The sequence below is a fragment of the Ochotona princeps genome, chromosome 12 (assembly GCF_030435755.1).
Source record: "Ochotona princeps isolate mOchPri1 chromosome 12, mOchPri1.hap1, whole genome shotgun sequence".
Classification (NCBI taxonomy): domain Eukaryota; kingdom Metazoa; phylum Chordata; class Mammalia; order Lagomorpha; family Ochotonidae; genus Ochotona; species Ochotona princeps.
The window spans coordinates 28,233,820-28,256,550 of record NC_080843.1 but is presented as its reverse complement, the minus strand read 5'-3'; the positions used below and the strand labels follow the sequence as shown (position 1 = coordinate 28,256,550).

At 43.4% G+C, this 22,731-nt stretch overlaps 1 protein-coding gene across 1 annotated transcript in view; it reads left to right on the top strand.

The window, feature by feature from the left end:
- Positions 1 to 18,630, top strand: part of PIBF1 (progesterone immunomodulatory binding factor 1) — a 202,887-nt gene extending 184,257 nt beyond the window's left edge. The window contains exons 17-18 of the mRNA XM_058670663.1: positions 7,148 to 7,321; positions 18,423 to 18,630. Coding sequence (XP_058526646.1) covers positions 7,148 to 7,321; positions 18,423 to 18,473 — 225 coding nt within the window. The 3' untranslated portion in view covers positions 18,474 to 18,630. The remainder of the gene's footprint in view (positions 1 to 7,147; positions 7,322 to 18,422) is intronic.
- The last annotated feature ends 4,101 nt before the right edge of the window (positions 18,631 to 22,731 follow it).

The following is a 22,731-nucleotide window of genomic DNA, read 5'->3' as shown; positions in this document are numbered from 1 at the left end:
CACATGCCATCCCAGAGGGCCTGGGTTTGTTTCTCATCCCAATTCCAACCTGCTGCTAATGCACAAACTGAAAGGTGGCAAGTGACAGCTCAGACAGTCGGTGCCCACCACCCGTGTGGGAGACCTGGGTTGAATTCCTACCTCGAAATTTTGCACTGGACCAGTCTAGGCCATGACAAGCATTTGAGGAATGAGCCCATAAGTGAATGGGAGCACACATAGGCCTGCTTGTCTCACTCTCTCATATAAATAAATAAAACTTTAAAAAAAAAGGAAAACAGTATTGACAAGATGTTGGCGAAAGTTGAAGTTGCAAACTGGAAACAGCATACTCCACACCTCTTTGAAAATTTCCCTAATGCTTTTTGAAAATATTCCTTCAGGTAAAATTTAAATATGCAGATTGCACATTACATGCTTTAAAATGAGATTAGTTTTACTTTATGTTGTTTCAAGGGAAAGAGATGGGAAAAATCATTCGCCTTGATAGAATGATACATTGTGATGCTGATATAAAAGCACTTCCAGTGGAGCATAGTTTGCATTGTGCTTGTCAGAGCTATTTTCATCAAGAAATGCTATCTATGTGTCCCCTTGCCAACAGCTCTGCAGAGTTTACAACTTTCAGCAATTTATTGGCATGAACTATGCAATACTATTAAACAGCTGCTCTGCAGTTGAGCTGTTTTAATATGCCACCACTCTGTGTGGATAGTAAATCTTAAATGACTAAGATATGTGCTTTTCAAGTAAGAAGGCAATTTGCCTGTCTCATGGAGATTGTGCACTAAAAATCACCATCTTCATCATTACAGACTTCATGTAACCATCCCTGCCTGTAAGCCTTCCATTGTGGAGAGGAGTCACTACACTGAGTATGGTTGGTTTGTTTGTTTAAAGATTTATTTGTTTTATTGGAATGGCAGATGTACAGAGAGCAGGAGAGACAGAGAGGAAGATCTTCCATCTAATGACTCACTCCCCAAGTGACTACAAAGGCTGGTGCACCCCAATCCGAAGCCAGGAGCCAGGAACTTCCTCCAGGTCTCCCACACGGGTGCAGGGTCCCAAGGCATTGGGCCGTCCTCAACTGCTTTCCCAGGCCACAAGCAGGGAGCTGGATGGGAAGTGGAGCTGCCCATATGGGATCCTGGCAAGGACGAGGACCTTAACCATTACACTATCGCGCCGGACCCCAGTTTGTTTTGTTCTGGTTCTATCATCTCAGCTGTATGCTATGCTTCACTTGTTAATTGTAATAGTGCATTTATCCTAGTAGATATGGTAATGTTTGTATGTTTAATATGCTAAAATTATACTGTTACCTTTTGAAAATGAGTGTAAAAACATAATCAAACAAATGATTATTGTAAATCAGACTGTGTTACAGAAAAGATTTAGATGTCTCAATCGGTAAAAAGATGGAAGTAAGTTTACTTGTACAGTTTTTGAATTTTATAATCAGCAAATGGTGATTCTTTGTGCTTTTAACATCAAAGCATTTAAAAAAAAAAAATTGAGGGGGACCCAGCGTGATTGCCTAGCGGCAAAAAGTCCTCGTCTTGGATGTGCCAGGATCCCATATGGACACTGGTTCTAATCCCGGCAGCCCCAGTTCCATCCAGCTCCCTGCATGTGGCCTGGGAAAGCAGATGATGATGGCCCAACACCTTGGGACCCTGCACACGCTTGGGGGACCCAGAAGGAGCTACTGGCTCCTGGCTTCGGATCGGCTCAGCTCTGGCCTTCAGGGCCACTTGGGGAGTGAACGAGCAGACAGAAGATCTGTCTGTCTCTTCTCTGTAAATCTGACTTTCCAATAAAAATAAAGTAAATCATATATATATATATATAGCAATTTGTTTCTCTAGAAATATTTGAGAAAGTAATATTTCAATAAAATTAAAAATCAGTGAGCAAAGTGACATGGTATTTCCAAAACCTGCCAAAGCCAAAATCATGAGGTTATTACAGTAAAAACGCCAATAGAAAGATGTAAGAAAAATCAAGGAACTCTCCTAAAACTTAGCAGAAACTAAAATGATGGGGTGGGTGGAATACAAGGAAAATGAAACTGTGTAGAACATTCCAGAGAGAAAATACTTTTAAAAGGAAATTGGATTGGCCTCATCATTCTTAAAACTTTATTCTGAAAGACAAACATAATAATGCCAAAGAACAATACTTTGTTTTACAATACTGTCTCAGAAAATTACTGAAGAATACACCAGCAAATAGCAAAAAGATGAAAAGAGAAAGATCCAACGTGCCAAGTTGTGCAATAAAAAGAAACATAAGAGAAAACAGTAGAAAATTGATCCCAACGAACACCATGATTAAGAAGCTAAACAGAGATGGGTATTGTGGCACAGTGGGTTAAAACCCATACATGGAACACCCACATCCCATAATGTAGTGCCAGGGATTGAGTCTGACCTCTACTTTCTATCCAACTTCCGTTGATACACATAGAAGGTAGCAGTCATGGCCCCAGGGTTTGGATTCCTGGCTCCTATATGGGAAACCCACATGCCTGGCCCAACCCAGGCTATTGCAGGAATTGGGGCAGTGAACCAGCAAAAGGAGGATCCATCCGCTTCTCTCCCTCAATCCATCCCTCCATCCCTCTTCATTTTCTATTTTTCTTTTTTTTTTTTTAAGATTTATTTGTTTTTAATTACAAAGTTAGATATACAGAGAGGAGAGACAGAGAGGAAGATCTTCCATTCTTTGATTCACTCCCTAAGCAGCTGCAATGGCTCGAGCTGAGCTGATCTGAAACCAGGAGCCAATAGCCTGTTTCAGGTCTCCCACGCAGGTGCAGGGTGCCAGACCAAAAACAGAGAGCTGCATCAGAAGTGAAGCAGCTGAAACAAACCAGTGGCCAAAGGGATGACAGAGCCTGCACTTGGAGAATTAGCTAGTTGAGCCACCACGCTGACCCCAAGTTAGTTTTTTTTTTAAGTGGCTAGATTATAAAGGGCATACATGCATTGTTTTATCGATGACAAAGGAAAAAAACTGAGAAGAGGGGGGAATTTTCCTTTAATTTGAAAATCAAATAGGAGCCTAAGTAAATGGCATGATTTTGAGCAATCAGTACACTGTAAGAAAAGCAACCCAGTTGAACTTGATACTTTGGACATTAAATTCTTTGATCATGATTGGTTTCGTTTTTGTATTTAGTCAATCCTCTCTACAATGAGCAACAAATCATTAGACAGTATTATAAATAAACTTACAGACTGGTGATCCAAGGCCACTTGTAAAAGAAACAGAATCAGAGGATAAAGAAGTTAAGGAGTGTGGATAGGGAATACCATTATGGCCTTAAAATTATATATGAAATCTAGGGCCTGGCGGCATGGCCTAGCGGCTAAAGTCCTCACCTTGAACGCGCCGGGATCCCATATGGGCGCCGGTTCTAATCCCAGCGGCCCTGCTTCCCATCCAGCTCCCTGCTTGTAGCCTGGGAAAGCAGTCGAGGACGGCCCAAAGCCTTGGGACCCTGCACCCGTGTGGGAGACCAGGAAGAGGTTCCTGGTTCCCAGTTTCGGATTGGCGCAGCACTGGCTGTTGCGCTCACTTGGGGAGTGAATCATCGGACGGAAGATCTTCCTCTCTGTCTCTCCTCCTCTCTGTATATCTGACTTTGTAATAAAAATAAATAAATCTTCAAAAATAACTACATATGAAATCTGTCCCCTTTACATAAATAATTCAATTAAGACAATTTTAAAATAAATTTAGAATCTTTTATAATAGAGGGAGTCAACAACCAGGAGCCAGACACAGGATAACTGAAACCAGTTCCAAACAAACCCGATTTCAGGATGAGTTCATTTTACTTAAAATCAGTTTTGAAGTGACAATAATGATTTCTTTTCCTTTTTTTTTTTTTTAAGATTTATTTATTTATTTTTATTGGAAGGACAGATTTACAGACACAGAAAGGTCCTCCTTCCGCTGGTTCACGCCCCAAGTAGCCACAACAGCCAGAGCTGCACCAATCCAAAGCCAGGAGCCAGTACCTTCCTCCAGGTCTCCCCCATGGGTGCTGAATCCCAAGGCTTTTGGCCGTGCTCTACTGCTTTCCTAGGCCGCAAGCTGGGAACTAGATGGGAAGTGGTGCTGAAAGGTGGAGGATTAGCCCATTAAGCCAGCATGCCAGCCCCAACAATGATGATTTCTGTGTCTTGCATATTTTTCTTGTTTATTTATTGTTGGTTTTGTCAGTTTTTAGATTTAGATCTCATGAATCATGCTCATTTCATTGTAGTCATTTCATCAACTAGGGCTCAACAGTCTATGCCAGAAATATAGATGAATGATAAATTAAAAATACTTTGATAGCTGGGAAAATTCAACTGCACAAGCAAGTCAGATCTTAACTGTGTTTTTATAATTCAGCACAATTCCCCTGGCCTTACCTCCAAGCATGTAGCTAGGGGAAAGAAACCTCAATCATTAAACACTAAAACAGTGTGACATGGGCACATGAATAGACAGACCGTTGAACAGAGTTTAAAGTCCAGAATAAATGATATACAATGGGAATTTAGAACATCATAAAGATATTTTCTATACAGAAAGAAAAAAGTTCATTTGAGTACATTATGTTGTTTCCATAGGAAAGCCATCTTAAGCCTTTTTTTTTTTTTTTTTTTTTTAAGATTTAGAACTTTATCTCAGAAACCTAGCCATTAGGGAGGAACGTTGGCTCTTCTAGGACCTTTTTTGTGAGGGAACAAAGATAAACAGATAATCAGAGTATAGAACAGGTGAAGGGAGGCAGGGGTAGGAAGAGAGTATCCTAGCCGTACGACCAACACATTCATGCTCAGGAGACGTCTGTGAAGGGGCGGGAAAGGGCAGAGCCCAACCAAATCAAAGGGAAGAGGGTTTCATACAACACAGGGTTTCATGCCAATATGTCAGATAGGTGTTGTCTGAAAGGGTACGTGTTCGTGTGTAAATAGCCAAGACAACCCCATCCCGCAGAATCCTGACACCATTTCTTACAGCCCCTTTCCTGCTCCTGAAGTCTGTTAAAGCCACGTGGCTTCAACTCAGCAGCTCCGTTTTAAAATACACACTCAGGCTAGATGGTTCTAAATAGAACTAATGACAGCCAGAAAAGAAAGGCCTGTAGGAACTTGCTCTGACACAGAGCTGATGTCTATAAACAGATTAGCAGAGGAGAGCAAAACATCTTTCTGTAACTTCTGAGTCTTGACAAGAGGATGAAATAAACAGGAAAAAAATGACCTGTTGCCCAACCTGCCACAATTGTACAGATAAGGTAAATGAATGCTTTGTCTGTCAGCTCTACATGTGCTTGTGTTTGGTAAATCTGTTTCATAATTAGTCATAAATATCTGCTAGTTAGATATTAGGAGTTGGTCATAGGAAAAAATAACAGACAAAATAGACTTGGAAGGAGGAATGGATGAAAAATTTTATCTGAATTCTTAGAAAAAGTTCAGCATAATTAATTGTTTGCTCAAAAGGCAACTGAATCCAACTCCACTTACTATCCATAAAAGCATAAGGGGATAATATGCCCGAAGAGGTTCTGTAGTTATTTTAGACTCGGTGTTAGTAGCCAAGAAAAAAGATTTGGATCCATTTTCTCCACCATCTTTATATAAGACTTCATAAAGATAATAGGGCAGTTTAAGATGGAGAAGAGAAAAAAAATAATCTATCTAAATGAGTGTACTCCAAAAATGTGAAAAAAGGTGAAATTAGAAGATAAGTGTATTTGGTGCAAAAAACTGTTAACATACATACATAATTTTTTCACAACACAGATTTTCTGCTAATTTGTGAAGGCCTCTTGTGTGCATGTTTCTGCACCAGGAATGAGTGTTTGTGGCATGCAGGTTAAGCCACCACTTGACACATCTGCATCTTAGTGTGCCTAGGTTCAAGTGCCCGCAGCCTTAGTGATGGATCACCTGACTTGCTGCTAGTGTATGCTGAAAGGCAGCAGAGGATAGTGCAGTGACTGGGTTCCTGCCATCTACATGGGAAACTTGCATAGAATTCTAGGCTCCTGCCTTCAGCCCTGCTCAGCAGACCCAGCTCCTGTAGTCACACTGAAGGCAAACCAGGGCCTGGTGCCATGGCGTAGCAGCTCAAGTCCTCAACTTGAATGTGCCTGGATCCCATATGGGCGCCAGTTCTAACCCGGCAGCCCCGCTTCCCATCCAGCTCCCTGCTTTTGGCCTGAAAAGAGTTGAGGACAACCCAAAGCCTTGGGACCCTGCACCCACGTGGGAGACCCGGAGGAATCTCCTGGCTCCTGGCTTCGGATTGGCTCAACACCAACCATTGTCACTTGGGGAGTGAATCAATGGATCGAAGATCTTACTGTCTCTTCTCCTCTCTGTATATCTGACTTTCTAATAAAAAAATAAATGAATCTTAAAAAATGAGAGAGAGAAGGGGTTCAGAGGTCAGCTGCCACAAAATTCCTCTTCCTCTTAAAAAAAATTTTTTTTTGGTATTAAAGTAATTGTATCTTTTAATTCCATTACCTCTACAGGAGTAGTTCCCCAATGTGTCTGCCCATTGAAATCGCCTGAGATCTTGTAATATTCCAAAACCCAGACCATACACTCCATGCCGAGTGTGCCATGCCCTTGGGTGGGACACAGGCAGTGCTGGTAGTTTCTGAAGCACCACAGTGACCCCTGTGAACCCAAAAATCCCGCAATTAAGCTGCTGGGAGCAGGCCTCTCCTCTCCTCTTCCCTTCCTCCAGATACAGGAAGAAAAACATAGGGAACAATTGTCTCATCCACTTTACCTCATTTCAGCCCTTCCCACCCTGACCAGTGGTCTGCTCAGGCATCAGTCGTTCTCAGCTGTATAAATATCAAAAACGAAATTTAAAAATAAGTTTGGAAGCCACTGTATGGCAGTTACACTAAAGGGATACGGTGCTTATTGATGGGTGTAAGAGCAGGTGCATGATCAGGGTGCATTAATACTTTATTATTTTCACAGTTTGATTTATTGGTGTAGTATAATTAACTCAAATATTTCTTGTACTTAAATAAAAATAAATATTTTAACATCAATCATTAACTTGCTTACCAAAATCACATTTGCCGTTTTCTTCTGTTTTCATGTATCAACAGGAATTGGCAGCCATGAAGCAGATTCTGCTTAATATGCGTAGTAAACATGCTCAGAACAGCTTAGTTCTGACTAAAACAGAATCAAAAAATGAACCAGAAAATCAGAAATCACAGACTTTGAATGTGCCCAGGGAACATGAAGACAATGTATTTATACCCAAGCCAACACTCTTTGTAAGTACAGTTTTATTTGCTGATTTTGACTAAGTATGCTTTATTTAAATTTTTTCTTCTCTTTCAGATCTATTATAAATTTATTAGTTTCATAAAAGGACCTTAACAAATCTGCAGTAATCCCTTTGCTATATCTGTGTTTCAGGTAACAGGCTTTGTTTCTAGACTTGACCAGAGATTATCCTAAATCTAGCACTTGCCTCAGGTAGAAATGTATGCACATAGAAATTTGTCAAAAAAAAATATATATGGTGCTCAGTGCAATGCTCAGTGGCTAAATCTTTGCCTTGCAACCCCTGGGATCCCATATAGGCACCAGTTCCTATTCTGCTCTACTTCTCATCCAACTCCCTGCTTGTAGCCTGGGGAAGGAGTCGAGGACAGCCAAAAGCCTTGCAAACCTGCACCCGCATGGGAGACCTGGAGGAAGCTCCTGGCTCCTGGCTTCAGATCAGCTCAGCTCCAGCTGTTGCAGCCACATGGGGAGTGAACCAGCAGATGAAAGATCTTTCTCTCTGACTCTCCCTCTCTTTATAAATGTCTTCCCAGTAAAAATAAATAAATCTTAGGAAGGGAGGGAGGGAGGGAGGAAGAAAGGAAGAAAGAAAGAAAAGAATGACAAATTTGGATGAAAGGCAGGGAACATAGGAATTGTAAGTAACTCTGCGGAGTGTGGAGAATGCAGAAGTCTGTCGGCTAGCCTGGACACAAGGCACCGAAGGCGTGGCCCGTTCCCTCTGTAGTATGGCTGCTTTTTCCCTAAGTTTCTGCTTGTTCATTAACTTGCTTCTGACCCTCTGTCTGCAGGAATGTTTGTATGCATCCTTTCACTTCCAACCTGGCTCATCCTCTTAGATCATCTGGGTCATCCCCTTAAATGACAAAGCTTCCTCAAGTCATTAGCCAGCCTACAGAGTGGCTGCTCTTCCTGGGGAGCTCGGGTCACGTGGTGCCAAATATAATTGCCTCAGGCTATTTACTTGGGACCGAGACTGAGCAAATATTCTTAGATACTCAGGGGCAGATTGTGAAAGATGCTATGCTGTGTACCTTGTATTATAATCTAAGGAAACAAGCAGACTGAATGCACAGACATTAACAGGAAAGTAAACACAAGGTAGAGCCAAATACTTAGAGCTATCAGACCTCTCTGACCCTGTTCTGTTCCATGCAGTGAACTCCTGAACCTGGACCTGCTCTTCCATTTCTTATTTTACCTTGACAGTCTGATTATGATTTCTTAAAATCTCAGCTATAGCCAGTAAGTACATAAGTAATTTTCCTAGTACCGCAAGATAAAGTTACACAGTGTGGTTAAAACTAAGGTGATTCCATGGGACTAGTGCCATGGTTTGGTAGACTGTGCTTCCACCTGCAATGCCAGCATCCCGTATAGGTCGTGGCTCATGTCCCAGCTGTTCCAGTCCCCATCCAACTCCCTGATTATGACCTAGAAAAGAGGCAGAGGATGACTCAAGTCCTCAGGCCCCTTTACACACACAGGAGACCCAGAAGAAGCTGCCGGTTCTTGGCTTCAAATTGGCTCAGCTTCAGCCATTGTGGCTACTTGGGGAGTGAACCAGCATATTTCTCTCTGTCTCTGCTTCTCTCTGTAAATCTAACTCTCCAATAAAATAAATCTTTAAAGGGGGAAAAAAGGCAGTTTAAACTGCTCTGGCACAACATAAGCCCCAAAGGGACATTTTCCAAAAAGAGCTCAACTGTGTCCTCTTGAAAACTGAGGTATCAAAGTCTATGAGCTAATGTGCCTGCCTGGGTTACCTGGGACGGATTGCTTAAAAACCCCTGGCCCGTTCTTACCTGTAAAGTGAGCAGAGAGGTCACATGAGGTGTGTTCTGGACTCCTGCATTCACAGCATGCTATGAAGTCATTATTTTTTTCTTCTTTTGAAGATTTTCAATTTTTCCTAACAACACTTAACATTTTCTCTGAACTTGCTAATAAGTAACTTATAAGTTTTTGAAAAAAAAAAGATCCAGTAATGTCATTTCATAATCTTGTGGTTTCTTCAATAAAATCGAAACATTTTCTAGTGGTTAGCATTGAGGGGAGGCAGTTAGGGTCACAGCTGGGATGTCTGCCTCCCGTGGTCGAGTGCCTGGGTTCAATCCCAATTCCAGTTTCTTGTTAATGTTTACTTGGGAGGCAGCAGGTGGTGATGACAGCAATGTTTGGGTCCCTGTCACTCACAAGGGAGATCTGTTTCAGTTCCCAGCTCCTAACTTCAGGCCTGGCTCAGCCCTAGCTGCTCTGGGCATCTGGGGTGTGACCCAGCACGTGGGGAGTTTTCACTTTCTTCACGCACACTCTCTCTCTCTCTCTGCCTTCAAACAAATAATTACTTTAAAATTAATATATTAAAATGAAAACACTTCTCATTTGCCTCCAAGTCAATTGCTGAATTTTGTTTAGTGTTGGCGTTTTAATTGACGTTCAGTTCAGTGATGGGTGACTCGGCATGTGTTTATGCCACATGTTTGTTTCCTCGTGTGTTTATGAGCCAGTGGCAGCCAGTGGACCTTGGAAGGATTTCCTCAACCTTGGAGCCAGGAAATCAGCAGCATCTCAGAACTATCACAGAACTGCTTAAGCAGTGTCCTTGGAGCATGCTGCACTTCAGGGACCCTGGGATGACACTGGGTGGCCTGGCCCCGCTCCTGGGTACTGACATGCTTGGGCTGCTGGGAGCGACCCTCTCCTCTTCTCTCAGCTTTTCCCGGATACCAAAAAGAACAAGGATGGAGGCAGTTTCTCACCCACTTTTTCCCATTCCTCGACCCTCGCCGCCCTAATTGGTGGTCCACATTGGCATGTGTCCCTCTCAACCTTGTAAACATCATCAAAAATAAGACGAATTTATTATTTAAAAAAAGAAAAAACATTTTACAGAGTGCATGATATCTGTTCATGGAGACAACACCAAAAAGTATGTCTCGGAGAAAAACTCTAGCCATTTAAATCACACATAGGAGAGTTGTGCAAGCAGTCGGTGTATTAAGAAAACTAGATGGACCCACAGGATGTAAGCAGCTTGGGGACAGAAGCTGTACGTGTTCCTAATGTCCTAGCCTTGCCTATCTTCTTTCTAGAAAACCCCAGAACTATTTTAATCCCCTCTATCCTTTTTCCTTCCCTAACAGCATGGGACTATTTTGCTGTTTTCTGTTGCCATTCCTTTCCACAATGCCACTTGTACTCATTGTCACTATTTTCTCAATACTTTCTTTAAAAAGCAGATGCTAGCAATCTACTGTCGATCTTCTCTACAGAATGTAAGCATTAAAATAAAGGGGGAGCCTTCAAAATAAAGGGGGGAGGGGCCGCATGGTGGCAGTGTGGGTGAAGCCACTGCCTATGATACTGATGCCAGCATCTTATATGGACACAAGCTCAAATCCCAGCTGCACTATTGCCAATCCAACTCCCTGATAATGCTCTTGGGGGAGTTGGTCCAAGTGCTTGGGCCCTACTTACCCACACGGGAGACTTGAATGGAGTTTCAGGATGCTGGCTTTGGCCTGGCCTCGCCGCAGCCTTTATGCTCATTTCAGAAGTGAACCAGCGAATGAAGACCTCTGTCTCTGTCACTCTGCCTTTTAAACAAAAAGTAAATAAACACATATTGTTTTAAAAATGAAAGTAAACAGCCTTGGCTGTAAGTAAGAAAGAGAACATTGTAAAAATATGCAGTACCACGGCGTATAAAATGTCTTAATTGTGATGAATTAATAATACTCAAATCTTAGCTTGTATTAGTTAGTTCACTGACTCAGAGATATCGGATGGGTAAATTAAGCTTATGTACTTAATATATAAATCATTCCATGAACCAAGTGATCCTCTCAAAGTGCTTTGGATAGCTGCGTGCAGTCTTTTGGAGGGAAGTTATTTACACAAGTACAATTAAGCTCACAGGTGAGTTGTGCTATATTCAGGAGGAACCATTAACAAAGATTCAGCTTTCCCAGTGTTTCTCCACTAAGATCAAAGATAGCAAACAGGACCCGGAGGCGTGGCCTAACTGCTAAAGTCCTCGCCTTGAACGTCGGGATCCCATATGGGCGCCGGTTCTAATCCCGGCAGCTCCACTTCCTATCCAGCTCCCAGCCTGTGGCCTGGGAAAGCAGTTGAGGACGGCCCAGAGCCTTGGGACCCTGCACCCGTGTGGGAGACCCGGAAGAGGTTCCTGGCTCCTGGCTTCAGATCGGCACAGCACCGACCTTTGTGGTCACTTGGAGAGTGAATCATCAGACAGAAGATCTTCCTCTCTGTCTCTGCTTCTCTCTGTATATCTGCCTTTCCAATAAAAAATAATAATAATAAATCTTTTTTTAAAAATTGATAAAGGCAAAAAACCCCAAAACTATATTCACTAAATATTTTCTAATTTATGCTCCTTTTCCTTAGTCAGGAGTAGGATTCCTATTGTAGGTATTGCCTGTATCATTTTTTTCCTCTCTTACTCCTTTCTTACGTGTTACATTAGTCATTTCACCACCAATTAACACTTTCCCCTAGGACAAAAAGGGAAATTAAAATAGATAAACTGAGAGTAGTCAAATGAGCAGAAGCAAAGTGGAATAAAGGCAAGGAAGAGGGGTATATTTTTGTGTAAGGAATAGTTTCCGTATGCAAGATGAAGCGAGTTCTGTGGCTGGGTGCTGGTAATAAATAATGTGGCTGCACGAATGCCGTGGTCAGTGCGTGCAAAACACGGCAAATGCTAAGTGTCTGAGCACGGACTTTCTGTGTTGAAGTTTTTCTAATTATTTGTTAATGAGGAGAAGTTTGTAGCTTCATCAGATTTGGCAGTTGTAGTGTAACATAACGGGTGCTGTTGGACATGTTAAAGTGACACAGCACTCTGTACTGGGCTAATCCTGTGCTCCTGCCATGACACACGGAAAAGCCCACACTTTGGGCACAGTAGGACAAATGAACTTCACTGGTAAGTTAAGTTACTCCTATCACCTGAGGCACCAGAAACTCAAGGCATTAATAGCTCAGCACAGCTGAAACCGTTTTTGTAAAATCTGTGTTCCAAACTTCTGATACTATTTTCTCTTCTTTTTTTTTTTTTTTTTTTTTGAGAGAGAGGCGGAGTTTCAGAGAGAGGGAGAGAGAGAAACGGAGGCCTCCCATCTGCTAGGTGATTCCCCTCGTGCCTTTACCAGCCAGAGCTGAAGGCCAAGGCACACACTGGGAACTCAGTCCATAGTCCCAGGTGTGTGCTAACAGGAAGGTGGGAGCAAGACTGGAACCGGGCATCGAACCCTCGCCTCCTGGTATGGCATACGGGCCTCCCAACGGGCAGCTTTACCGCCAGGCCAAGCTGACCGCACTATAGGGCATCTCACTTTTGTATATTTACATATTTTTTTAAAGATTTATTCTTATTGGAAAGTCAGATTTACAGAGTGAAGGAAAGAGAAGGATCCTTCATCTTGTGGTTCAGCGCCTCAAGTGGCCGCAGCAGCCAGAGCTGAGCTGATCTGAAGCCAGGAGCTTCTTCCTGGTCTCCCACACGGGTGCAGGGTCCCCAGGCTTTGGGCCGTCCTCGACTGCTTTCCCAGGCCACAAGCAGGGATGTGGATGGGAAGTGGAGCAAACGAGATATGAACTAGTGCCCATATGAAATCCCAGGCAAGCAAGGTGAGAACTTTAGGCACTAGGCCACCGCACCAGGCCCATTTAACGTGTTTTTAACTGTTAATTTTTTTTTCTCACTTCTGATGTCAGAAATGCTAACTCTAAATTCTTCCAGGTGTAATTTGTTGGTGTGATTTTAAAAAATAAAGATTATCTTATCATCGGAAGGTGAGAATCTGGGGAGTGATTAGGGAAATCTCAGACCCTTTGAAACTGTAACATGAAATTCAACACTTAAAAAAAAAAAATATCTTAGTAAGTGTGGCACAAGGGCAAAATGAGGGTGGAGGATCTCACTGTCTTCCATTCATTTGATAGAAGGCTGGTTTAGCTCTCCTAGACTCACTGAAGTTGATCCCAGCCTGGGAGGATCCAGAAATGTTTACCAGTATTTATTTGAGTCCAACCTCATATCTCTTTTGGAAAACAACATAATTATGTCTACCAGACATCGTCTTTCTCTGCTTAGAGAGGTGATGCTAGTTAAACACTAATAGATTCTGAATCTCTAGCTCTTTTTCTAGATTCCAAAAGTAATCCGCCAGGCTTAGCATGTCTGCATTTATCAATCCTCGTTCTTTCTAATTTTAACAAACTTTCTCAATATGTTATAATCCCCTAGTTATATATTAATGTTTTGGTTGGCTGTACCTAGATTACACCAAGGGGCCTGTGTTATCAGTTATTTGTCTTCAGAATTGCATTGTAACGTAGTACATTACTCGTGGTGGTTTTCCAGTTATCACCTGGTCATTGGCTTCCACAACAGCCTTCTGAGCCACTGTGGCGACTCACCAACGTTTCAAGGTTTTTATTAATGTATACTGTTTCTGTACAGAATTGATAAATACAATGAACTTAAACCAGCATATAAAAGTCAAGGTATTATTCCAAAGACAAAAGATTGCCTTTAAGTAATTCATATGCCTGGTGAAATATTAACATATTTGGAAAGAACTTCACATAAAATAGCCTCTGAAGGTTCTTCTGTGGACAAGCCCTTCTCAACTAAAAAATTTCTCAGTAACTGAAGAGACATATCAATTTTTGTTGCATAAAGCATCCCCCCATGTGAGTATGAAGGGGAAATGGCTTTATTGAGATAGTTGAAAACAGCCTGCTATTTAGCTAGTAGATTGGAACTGTCGGACTAAAAGCAGTCTGTTGGGAGTTGAGCTGTGTGACTGTTCCCGTAAGCTCCTTCTGTAAAGGGCACATGATAAATATTTTAGACGTTGCGAGCCACATATGGTCTCCATTGTATTTTGTTTTTTTCTTTTAATTCCTTTTCTCTCCTTTCCTTCCTTCCTTCCTGTGTATCATCTTGAAATTTTTCTGAATTCCACCTATGGAATTGTTTGCATCAATGACACATTCTTTTAAAAGTACTCGTTTCTTTAACTTATTCCAAGCGCAAGGTCTCTGTGCTCAAGTGCCCCCCAGCCTAGCAGCAAACCATGTATCATAATTCAGCGTGATGAACCCTAACTAGGAAGCAGCTAGAGAAGACTGAATAGAAAGTCTTGTGCTCTCAGACCTTGACAACAGAGATAAAAGATGGATGAACTGGGCCCGGCGGCGTGGCCTAGCAGCTAAAGTCCTCACGTTGAACACCCCGAGATCCCATATGGGCGCCGGTTCTTGTCCCGGCAGCCCTGCTTCCCAGCCAGCTCCCTGCTTGTGGCCTGGGAAAGCAGTCGAGGACGGCGCAAAGATTTGGGACCCTGCACCCACGTGGGAGACCCGGAAGAGGTTCCAGGTTCCCGGCTTCGGATCAGCGCAGCACCAGCCATTGCACTCACGTGGGGAGTGAGTCATCGGACGGAAGATCTTCCTCTCTGTCTCTCCTCCTCTCTGTATATCTGACTTTGTAATAAAAATAAAATAAATCTTAAAAAAATAAAAATAAATAAATCTTTAAAAAAAAAGATGAACTGCAAGGAAAGAAAAGAAGACACCACAAACTTTCAGCTAGAAAGTTACGTAGTGGTCTAAGTGGCAGTAGAGGAAAAGAAGTTACAACTGCAGGGACAAATTGAAAGACAAGAGACACCCCTACAAGAGCAGAAAATGGGAAGACAGGATCAGCAATCCTTGCTGCTCAGCTTAGAGTGAAGGAGATAAGTATCAGAGTTAAAAGAACACCTGTGTTTCACTTGATACTCCTGCCTCTTGTTTTATCTCCTAGAGCTATAAAGAAATGAGATTACATAGAAAGACATTTAAAATTAAGTGCCTGAAAATATTAACTATGGTAAACTGCCAATAGTACCACAGCCATTATGTTAAAATGTAGGTAAGAGGGCCTGGCGTGATAGCATAATGGTTAAGGTCCTCGCCTTGAACGTGCCCTGGGATCCCATATGGGCACCAGTTCTAATCCCGGCAGCTCCACTTCCCATTCAGTCCCTGCTTGTGGCCTGGGAAAGCAGTCAAGGACGGCCCAAGGTCTTGGGACCCTGCACCCGCGTGGGAGACCCGGAAAGAATTTCCTGGCTCCTGGCTTCTGATCAGGCGCAGCACCAGCCATTGCGGTCACTTGGGGAGTGAATCATCGGATGAAGATCTTCCTCTCTGTCTCCTCCTCTCTGTACATCTACCTTTCCAATAAAATAAATCTTTTAAAATAAATAAACAAGTAAAATGTAGGTAAGGGCTGGTATTGTGGCATAGCAGATTAAGCTCGCAGCTATGGCATCCACTGACAGTGCTGGTTCTTGGCCCAGCTGCGCTGATCCAGCTCTGTGTTGGTGCACCTGATCAAGCAGCAGGTGATGGCGCAAGTACCCGGCTCCCTTCCCCCCACAGAGATCTGATTGAGTTTCCAAATCCCTGGCTGTGGCCGGGCCCAGCTGGACTGGGTGGGGCAGTGGATGGCACCGTCACTCTCTCTCTGCCGTGTGTGTGCGCGCGCGCATGTGGGTAATATTTGCATAATATTTCTTTTTTTTTAAACATTTATTTTTTATTGGAAAGGCAGATGTACAGAGAGGAGGAGAGACAGAGAGGAAGACCCTCCATCCACTGTTCACTCCCCAAGTAGCTGCAGCGACTGGTGCTGCACCAAGCTGAAGCCAGGAGCCCGGAGCCTCCACCAGGTCTCCCACATGGGTGCAGGGTCCCAAAGCTTTGGGCCGTCCTCGACTGCTTTCCCAGGCCACAAGCAGAGAGCTGGATGGAAGCGGTGTTGCAGGGATTAGAACTGGCGCCCATATGGGATCCCGGCACGTGCAAGGCAAGGACTTTAACCACTACGCTATCGCGCCGGGCCCTAGATGAATATTTTTAACACTTCTTGGAGGACTGGCATACAAATGAGCTGGGGCAGCAGTGAGAATCCAGTGCCTTATTTTGAGGGTGATAGAAGCTGGCCAAGACTATAGACAGGGTCACGACAGGACCATGGCTTCACTTCAACATATGAAACAGTAAAAGAAGATGAGAGGAGGAACTCTCAAACTTGCCTACATGTATATGAGCATATGTGTTTTGGAATATGGGCCTATATTATTTTAAAGAGACATGAGGGTTGAAGAATAAACTGCATATCTAACTTACTATGTTATATAAAATAGCATGTTCTGCTTGGAAGCAGTGCCTTAATAAGGAGTTCTGAATGCTTTATTGTAATATTTTCCTTCTCTGCTTTTTTCTTAGTGTTCTGTGCAATATGGTTTTTTTATTTTAAGATTTGTTTTTATTGTAAAGTCAGGTATACAGAGAGGAGGAGATACAGAGGGAGAGATCTTCCATTCATTGATTCACTCCCCAAGCAGCCGCAGCAGCCAGAGCTGAGCTGATCCAAAGCCTGGAGCTTCTTCCGGGTCTCCCACGTGGGTGCAGGGTCCCAAGGCTTTGGGCCGTCCTCCACTGCTTTCCCAGGCCACAAGCAGGGAGCTGGATGGGAAATGTATTTGAACCGTCGCCCATTTGGGATCCCGGTATTTGCAGGCAAGAACTTTAGCCGCTAGGCCACTGTGCCAGTCCCGGAATATGGCTTGTTTTAGGCTGAACTGACTAAGAAACAAACCCAAGAATAACTCTGAGAAGTCCTTGGTAATTTAGAGGATCCAACTGCAGTAATTTATATGTAAGAATTCTTCAATAGGGGCTGTTGCTGTGGCATCATAGGTTAAGCCTAGCCTTCACCTGTGGTGCCAGCATCCCATATGCACACCAGTTCAAGCCCCGACTGCTCCACTTCCAATCCAGCTCCCTGCTAGTATGTCTAGGAAAGCAACAAAAGACATCCCAAGTCTCTGGGCCCTTGCACCATCATTCATGGGAGACCCAAAAGAAGGAAGCTCCAGGCTCTGGGCTTAGCACCAGCCCAATTCCAGCCATTGCAGTCATTTGGAGAATGAATAAGCAGGTGGAGGATCTCTCTCGCTCGCTCGCTTTCTCTCTGCCTCTCCATATTTTTTCTGTGATATTTGTCTTTCAAATAAAAATAGATGTTTAAAATGTTTTTCAGTAAATACGTCTTGAGTTCATAAATCTACATGGATGGAATAAAAAGAAGTCATAGCCTTATTCTGTATCACTCTCAGCAAAACTAGAAGCAGTTCATCAGACAGTGGTCTCTGTGGGATACGTTTAAAGAAATGGACTAAGTCCGAAAGTACAGATGTGGAGCTGGTGTCACAACACTGCAAGTTTGGTTAAGCCACTACTCGAAATGTCTACAACCCATATCAGAGTGCCTGGTTCAAGTCCCAGCTACTCTGCTTCTATAAAGCTTCCTGCCAATGTGCCTGGGAGGCAGCAGAAGTTAAGTCAAATACCTGGGCCACTGCTGCCCATGTGGGAGGCCAGGCTGGGGTTCCACACTCCCTGCTCTTCGCATGTTCTTCACGCTTGCAGAGTGAACCAGCATATGGAAGATCCATAGCTCTCGCTCTCTCTTTCCTTCCCCCTTTCAAATAATTTTTTGAAAGATTTACTTATTTTTATTGGAAAGGCAGATTTACAAAGAGGAGAAACCTCTCCATCCACAAGTTCACTCCTGAGCTGGCTGTAACCAGCTCTTCCAAGTCTGCCACACGGGTACAGGAGGATCCCAAGGCTTTGGGCCATCCTCCACTGCTTTCCCTGGGAGCTGGATGGGAAGTGAAACACCCGGCAGCCAAGTGAGATGTAGGCTCTTGCAGGTAGAAGATTAGCCTGTTGAGCCACCATGCCAGCCCCTAAAAATCCTTTATTGAGGGGAAAAAAAAGAAAATATAAACATGTGGGTTTTTTTCTACATATATACCAGGTAGGAATTACTTTCAACAGAATATACGACCTTTCCCTTACATATATATCTGAATTATGAAAAACAGTTGTTATAGTTTGCATTTTGAAAAAAAACATGGATATTGAACTAGTTCTCTTAAGTTACTACCTTTCTTGTCATTCTGTTTGAATTTTTTCTTTTTCTTTCAACAGACTAAAAAAGAAGCTCCTGAGTGGTCTAAGAAACCAAAGATGAAAACCTAATGTTTTGGCTGAAAAGAACTTGCTGTCCATTCTTCACTCTTGAAGTCCTTTAGCTCATGAAAAGAAAAGTTCATTGTAATCATGTAGTTGATATATTTTTGAATAGCTAATTTAATATTTATTTTAGCTAATGTTTGATTAACCAAATTCCACATAATCAAAAGTGCAAGCAATCATATACTTTATATTTTGTTACAAAATAAATTTCATACACTGTGATTTACGTTTTGGAACTTTCATTAATGTTTAATGCATTTAAAGCATAACTTTTCTTTGGTGAGTATATTTTCTAGACTACAGGAATCCTAAGGTTAAATGCCATGACATAAATAGTAAAACACCTTACATCTTGAGGAATCATTTGTTAAGTCTACTAGAAGATGCCCCAGCTACCCGATGGTAGTCAGTTACTAGACGTGAATTGCTGATTCATTCTTTAGGCTTGCTTTCTTTCTTTTTTTTTTTTTTAATTTCATTTGTGCATTTGTGTTATGGAAAAATTTATCTTTCTCATGAAAGTTTTATCATGTACGAGGAGAGTGGGTCGTAATGGCTAGGACACCTGCTGCCATGTCTGAGGGCCTAGTTCAAGCCCCAGCTTGTCTGCATTATCCAGCTGCCTGCTGTTGTGCTTACTTGGGAAGCAGAAACCAAAGATGTCGCCCATGTGTGAGACTCAGACTAAACAAACTGAACACTGGCCCAGACCCGGCTGTTGCAGGCATTGGTGGAATGAGCCAGTAGGATGGAAGATTTCAATTTCTGGGGGGGGTGGGGTTCTGCCTGTCAAATAAAATGAATTTGGGAGAGAGAGAAGGTGTTGATTGGCTCTGTGACTGAGGAGTCAGGCAGCACTTCATAAAGTGTGAGCAGAACAGGCTGGCTGTGAAGGGAACGGGAGGGGAGAACAGGAATGAAGAATACAAACTGGTCATTGCTGGCTGTTCTTCACAAGTAGTAGAAACAGGGAACAGAACAATGGAAAAACAACTGATTGGTTAACATCCTGTTACTTCAGCTTGTTTCTTGGAAGGATTACACTGAAAGGAATTTCATTATCATCCTGATTGAAACTGGTCTGTTTGGGAAATTTTGTTATTATCTATCCTGATTGGAGGGGAGGCCAGATAACAACTTTGAGCTTTAGTTTGGTGACATGGCACTTGAAGCTGGGTGACTGCAGTTTGACCTTCAGCCTCGTCTATTGGAGCCAAATGCAGGAGCTTAGTCTAAGACAGTGGCCCGCTATAACTTTCACTTAATGTATTCAACTACCGTTGCCGTTTGGGGCTGGGTCGTTGCTGTTGAGGTGGGAGCTAGGGGTCAGTACTGTGCTTCATGGCATGTTTAGCTGGACCTATCCCTGACTTCACCACCACATACTAGTAGCACCAGTAGCCCCATGCCAAGTTGGAGCGAAAGAAATCAGTCTCTGGGCCTGGCGCAATAGTCTAACAGCTAAAGTCCTTACCTTGCATGCCCTGGCATCCCATATGGGCACCAGTTCTAGTCCCGGCAGACCAACTTCCTATCCAGCTCGCTGCTTGCAGCTTGGGAAAGCAGTAGAGGACAGCCCAAAGCCTTAGGACCCTGTCCCCGGGTGAGAGATCCAGAAGAAACTCCTGCCTCCTAGCTTCATATCAGCCCAGCTATGGCGATTTTGGCCATGTAGGGAGTGAGCCAGCAGATGGAAGATCTTGTCCTTCTCTCTTTAAATGCCTTTCCAATAAAAATGAATAAATCTTGGGCTCGGCAGCATGGCCTAGTGGCTAAGGTCCTCGCCTTGATCCCATATGGCCGCTGGTTCTAATCCCGGCAGCTCCACTTCCTCTCTATCTCTCCTCCTCTCAGTATATCTGACTTTGTAATGAAAATAAAATAAATCTTTAAAAAAAAATGAATAAATCTTTAAAAAAAATAAGCACTTTTGATCCAGCTCCTTTATAAGGGCCTAGGAAAGCAGCTGGAAGATGCAAGCCATGCCCGGATGAAGCTGCCGGCTCCTGGCCTCAGCCCTGCCCAGCACTTGCCACGAGGCCTTCTAGGGAGTAGAGCAGGGAGATCTCCCTGACTCTCTGTTTCTGCAATTCTAACTTCTAAATAAGTAAATGAATTTGAGTAAATAAAAACAAAATGAAAGTTCACATTCTTTTTCTTCTCAGTAAAGGTTTTATGAAATGCTGCCCAAATGTAAGAGCAACAGCTGCCATTGTCAAGTTTGTGCTATCCGCCAGTTGCGTTCCATACTTCCCCTCCTTAGCCCCACCGTAATTCTGCCAAGAAAGCATTACCTTCAGTTTTAAAGTGAAAAAAGCTGGGATGGCATGGCGTAGCCATTCAAGTTCCAGCTGCACCGCTGCTGGTCCTGCTCCCTGCGGCTGTGCGGGAGGGCCACGGAAGGTGGCCTGAGGACCCCGACCTCCGCTCCCATGTGGGAACCTGGAGTAGAGTTCTTGGCTGCTGGCCTCTGCCAGAGGGCGTTTCACTGGCTGACCGCAGGGGCCACCCCCTGCAGTACACTGCACCACTTCTCTGTCCTTGCTCCCCACTCCACACCCTGCACCCTGCACCCCGCTGGGAGCGAAAAAAGGGAGGAAACTCCTCAGTGGTCCCATTTCTCTGGAGAAAGGACCATCTGTGGAATGGAGCAAAATTCACGGGAGTCGGCCGCCTTCCTACAAATGGGAATGTTTCATTAATCCTCTACCACCGAGGAAATCCATGCCTCCCGATGGGGCTTAGGAGAATAGGATAGAGTCTGCCTTTCAGAACTAACTGAATGACATGGATTCTTTCAATGGAATCCTGCATTCTGTCATTCAAGAGAATGTGAAAAAATGCAAAATACCTAACTAAAGTGTTCAAAGTTTAAATTGTGTTCATCCTTTTCCCAGAAGCCTGGTACAGTGGGTTGATTCTTCACCTGCAGTGCCAGCATCATGCGTGGGTGCTGATCCATGCCCCAGCCGCTCTACTTCCTGTCCAGCTCCCTGGTAATGCTTTGGAAAAGCAGAACAATGGCTCCAGTCCTTGGGACCCTGCACCCACGTGGGAGACCCAGAAGAAGCTCCTGACTCCTGGCTTTTGATCAGCTCAGCACCAGCCATTGTACCATTTGCAGAATGAATCAGCAGGTGGAAGATTCCTTTCTGTGCCTCCTTCTCTCTATAACTCAAATAAACAAATATTTGGGGAGGAGAAAAGAACTCCATGGCATTCACATATGGAAGAAAAGAGTCTTATTTTTTTTAAAAAGATTTAAGTTTTCTTTAATGGCAGACTTACAAAGAAATCTTTCCATGGATAAAATCTTTCTGTCTCTCGGCCTTTCAAATAAAATAAAAATTTTGTTTTTCGATCAGTATTTAGGGTGCCAGCGCGATGGTCAATGGCTAATCCTCACCTTGCAAACACGTGAGCTCCTATGGGACCCCATATGGCATGTATTGCATATAGCCTTCACATCCCAGAAGGTGCATCAGCTTGTCATGGGTTTCTGTTTAAATTCCACTCAAAACTTTTGGTCAGGGCCCAGCGTGATAGTGTAGTGGTTAAAGTCCTCGCCTTGCATGCCCGCGATCCCATATGGGCGCCGGTTCTAATCCCAACAGCCCTGCTTCCCATCCAGCTCCCTGCTTGTGGCCTGGGAAAGCAGTTGAGGACGGCCCAAAGCCTTGGGACCCTGCACCCGCGTGGGAGACCTGGAAGAAGCTCCGGGCTCCTGGCTGCGGATTGGCACAGCTCCAGCCGTTGCAGCCACTTGGGGAGTGAATCATTGGACAGAAGATCTTCCTTTCTGTCTCTCCTCCTCTCTATATATCTGCCTTTCAATAAAAAGAAATAAATCTAAAAAAACATGATCAATTGTAAACACCTAAGAAGTTAAAAATCATTCAATTTCTTCATACTTAGAATACAAGTTGGAATTTTTAAAATTTTTATTATAATAGAGGCAACTGGTTTCAAGTACTGTATAGATACATTGTTTTAAAGATTTATTTATTCTTATTGGAAAGGCAGATTTAGAGAGAAGAAGAGGCAGAAACATCTTCCGTCCACTGGTTCACTTCCCAAATGGCTACACTGGCTGAAGCCAGGAGCCAGGAGCCTCTTCCAGGCCTCCCATGCAGGTACAGGGTCCAAGGCATTGGACCATCCTCCACTGCTTCCTCAGGCCATAAGCAGGGAGCTAGATGGGAAGTGGAGCAACCACAATACAAACTGGTGCCTGTACAGGATCACAGCTCTTAAAGGGAAA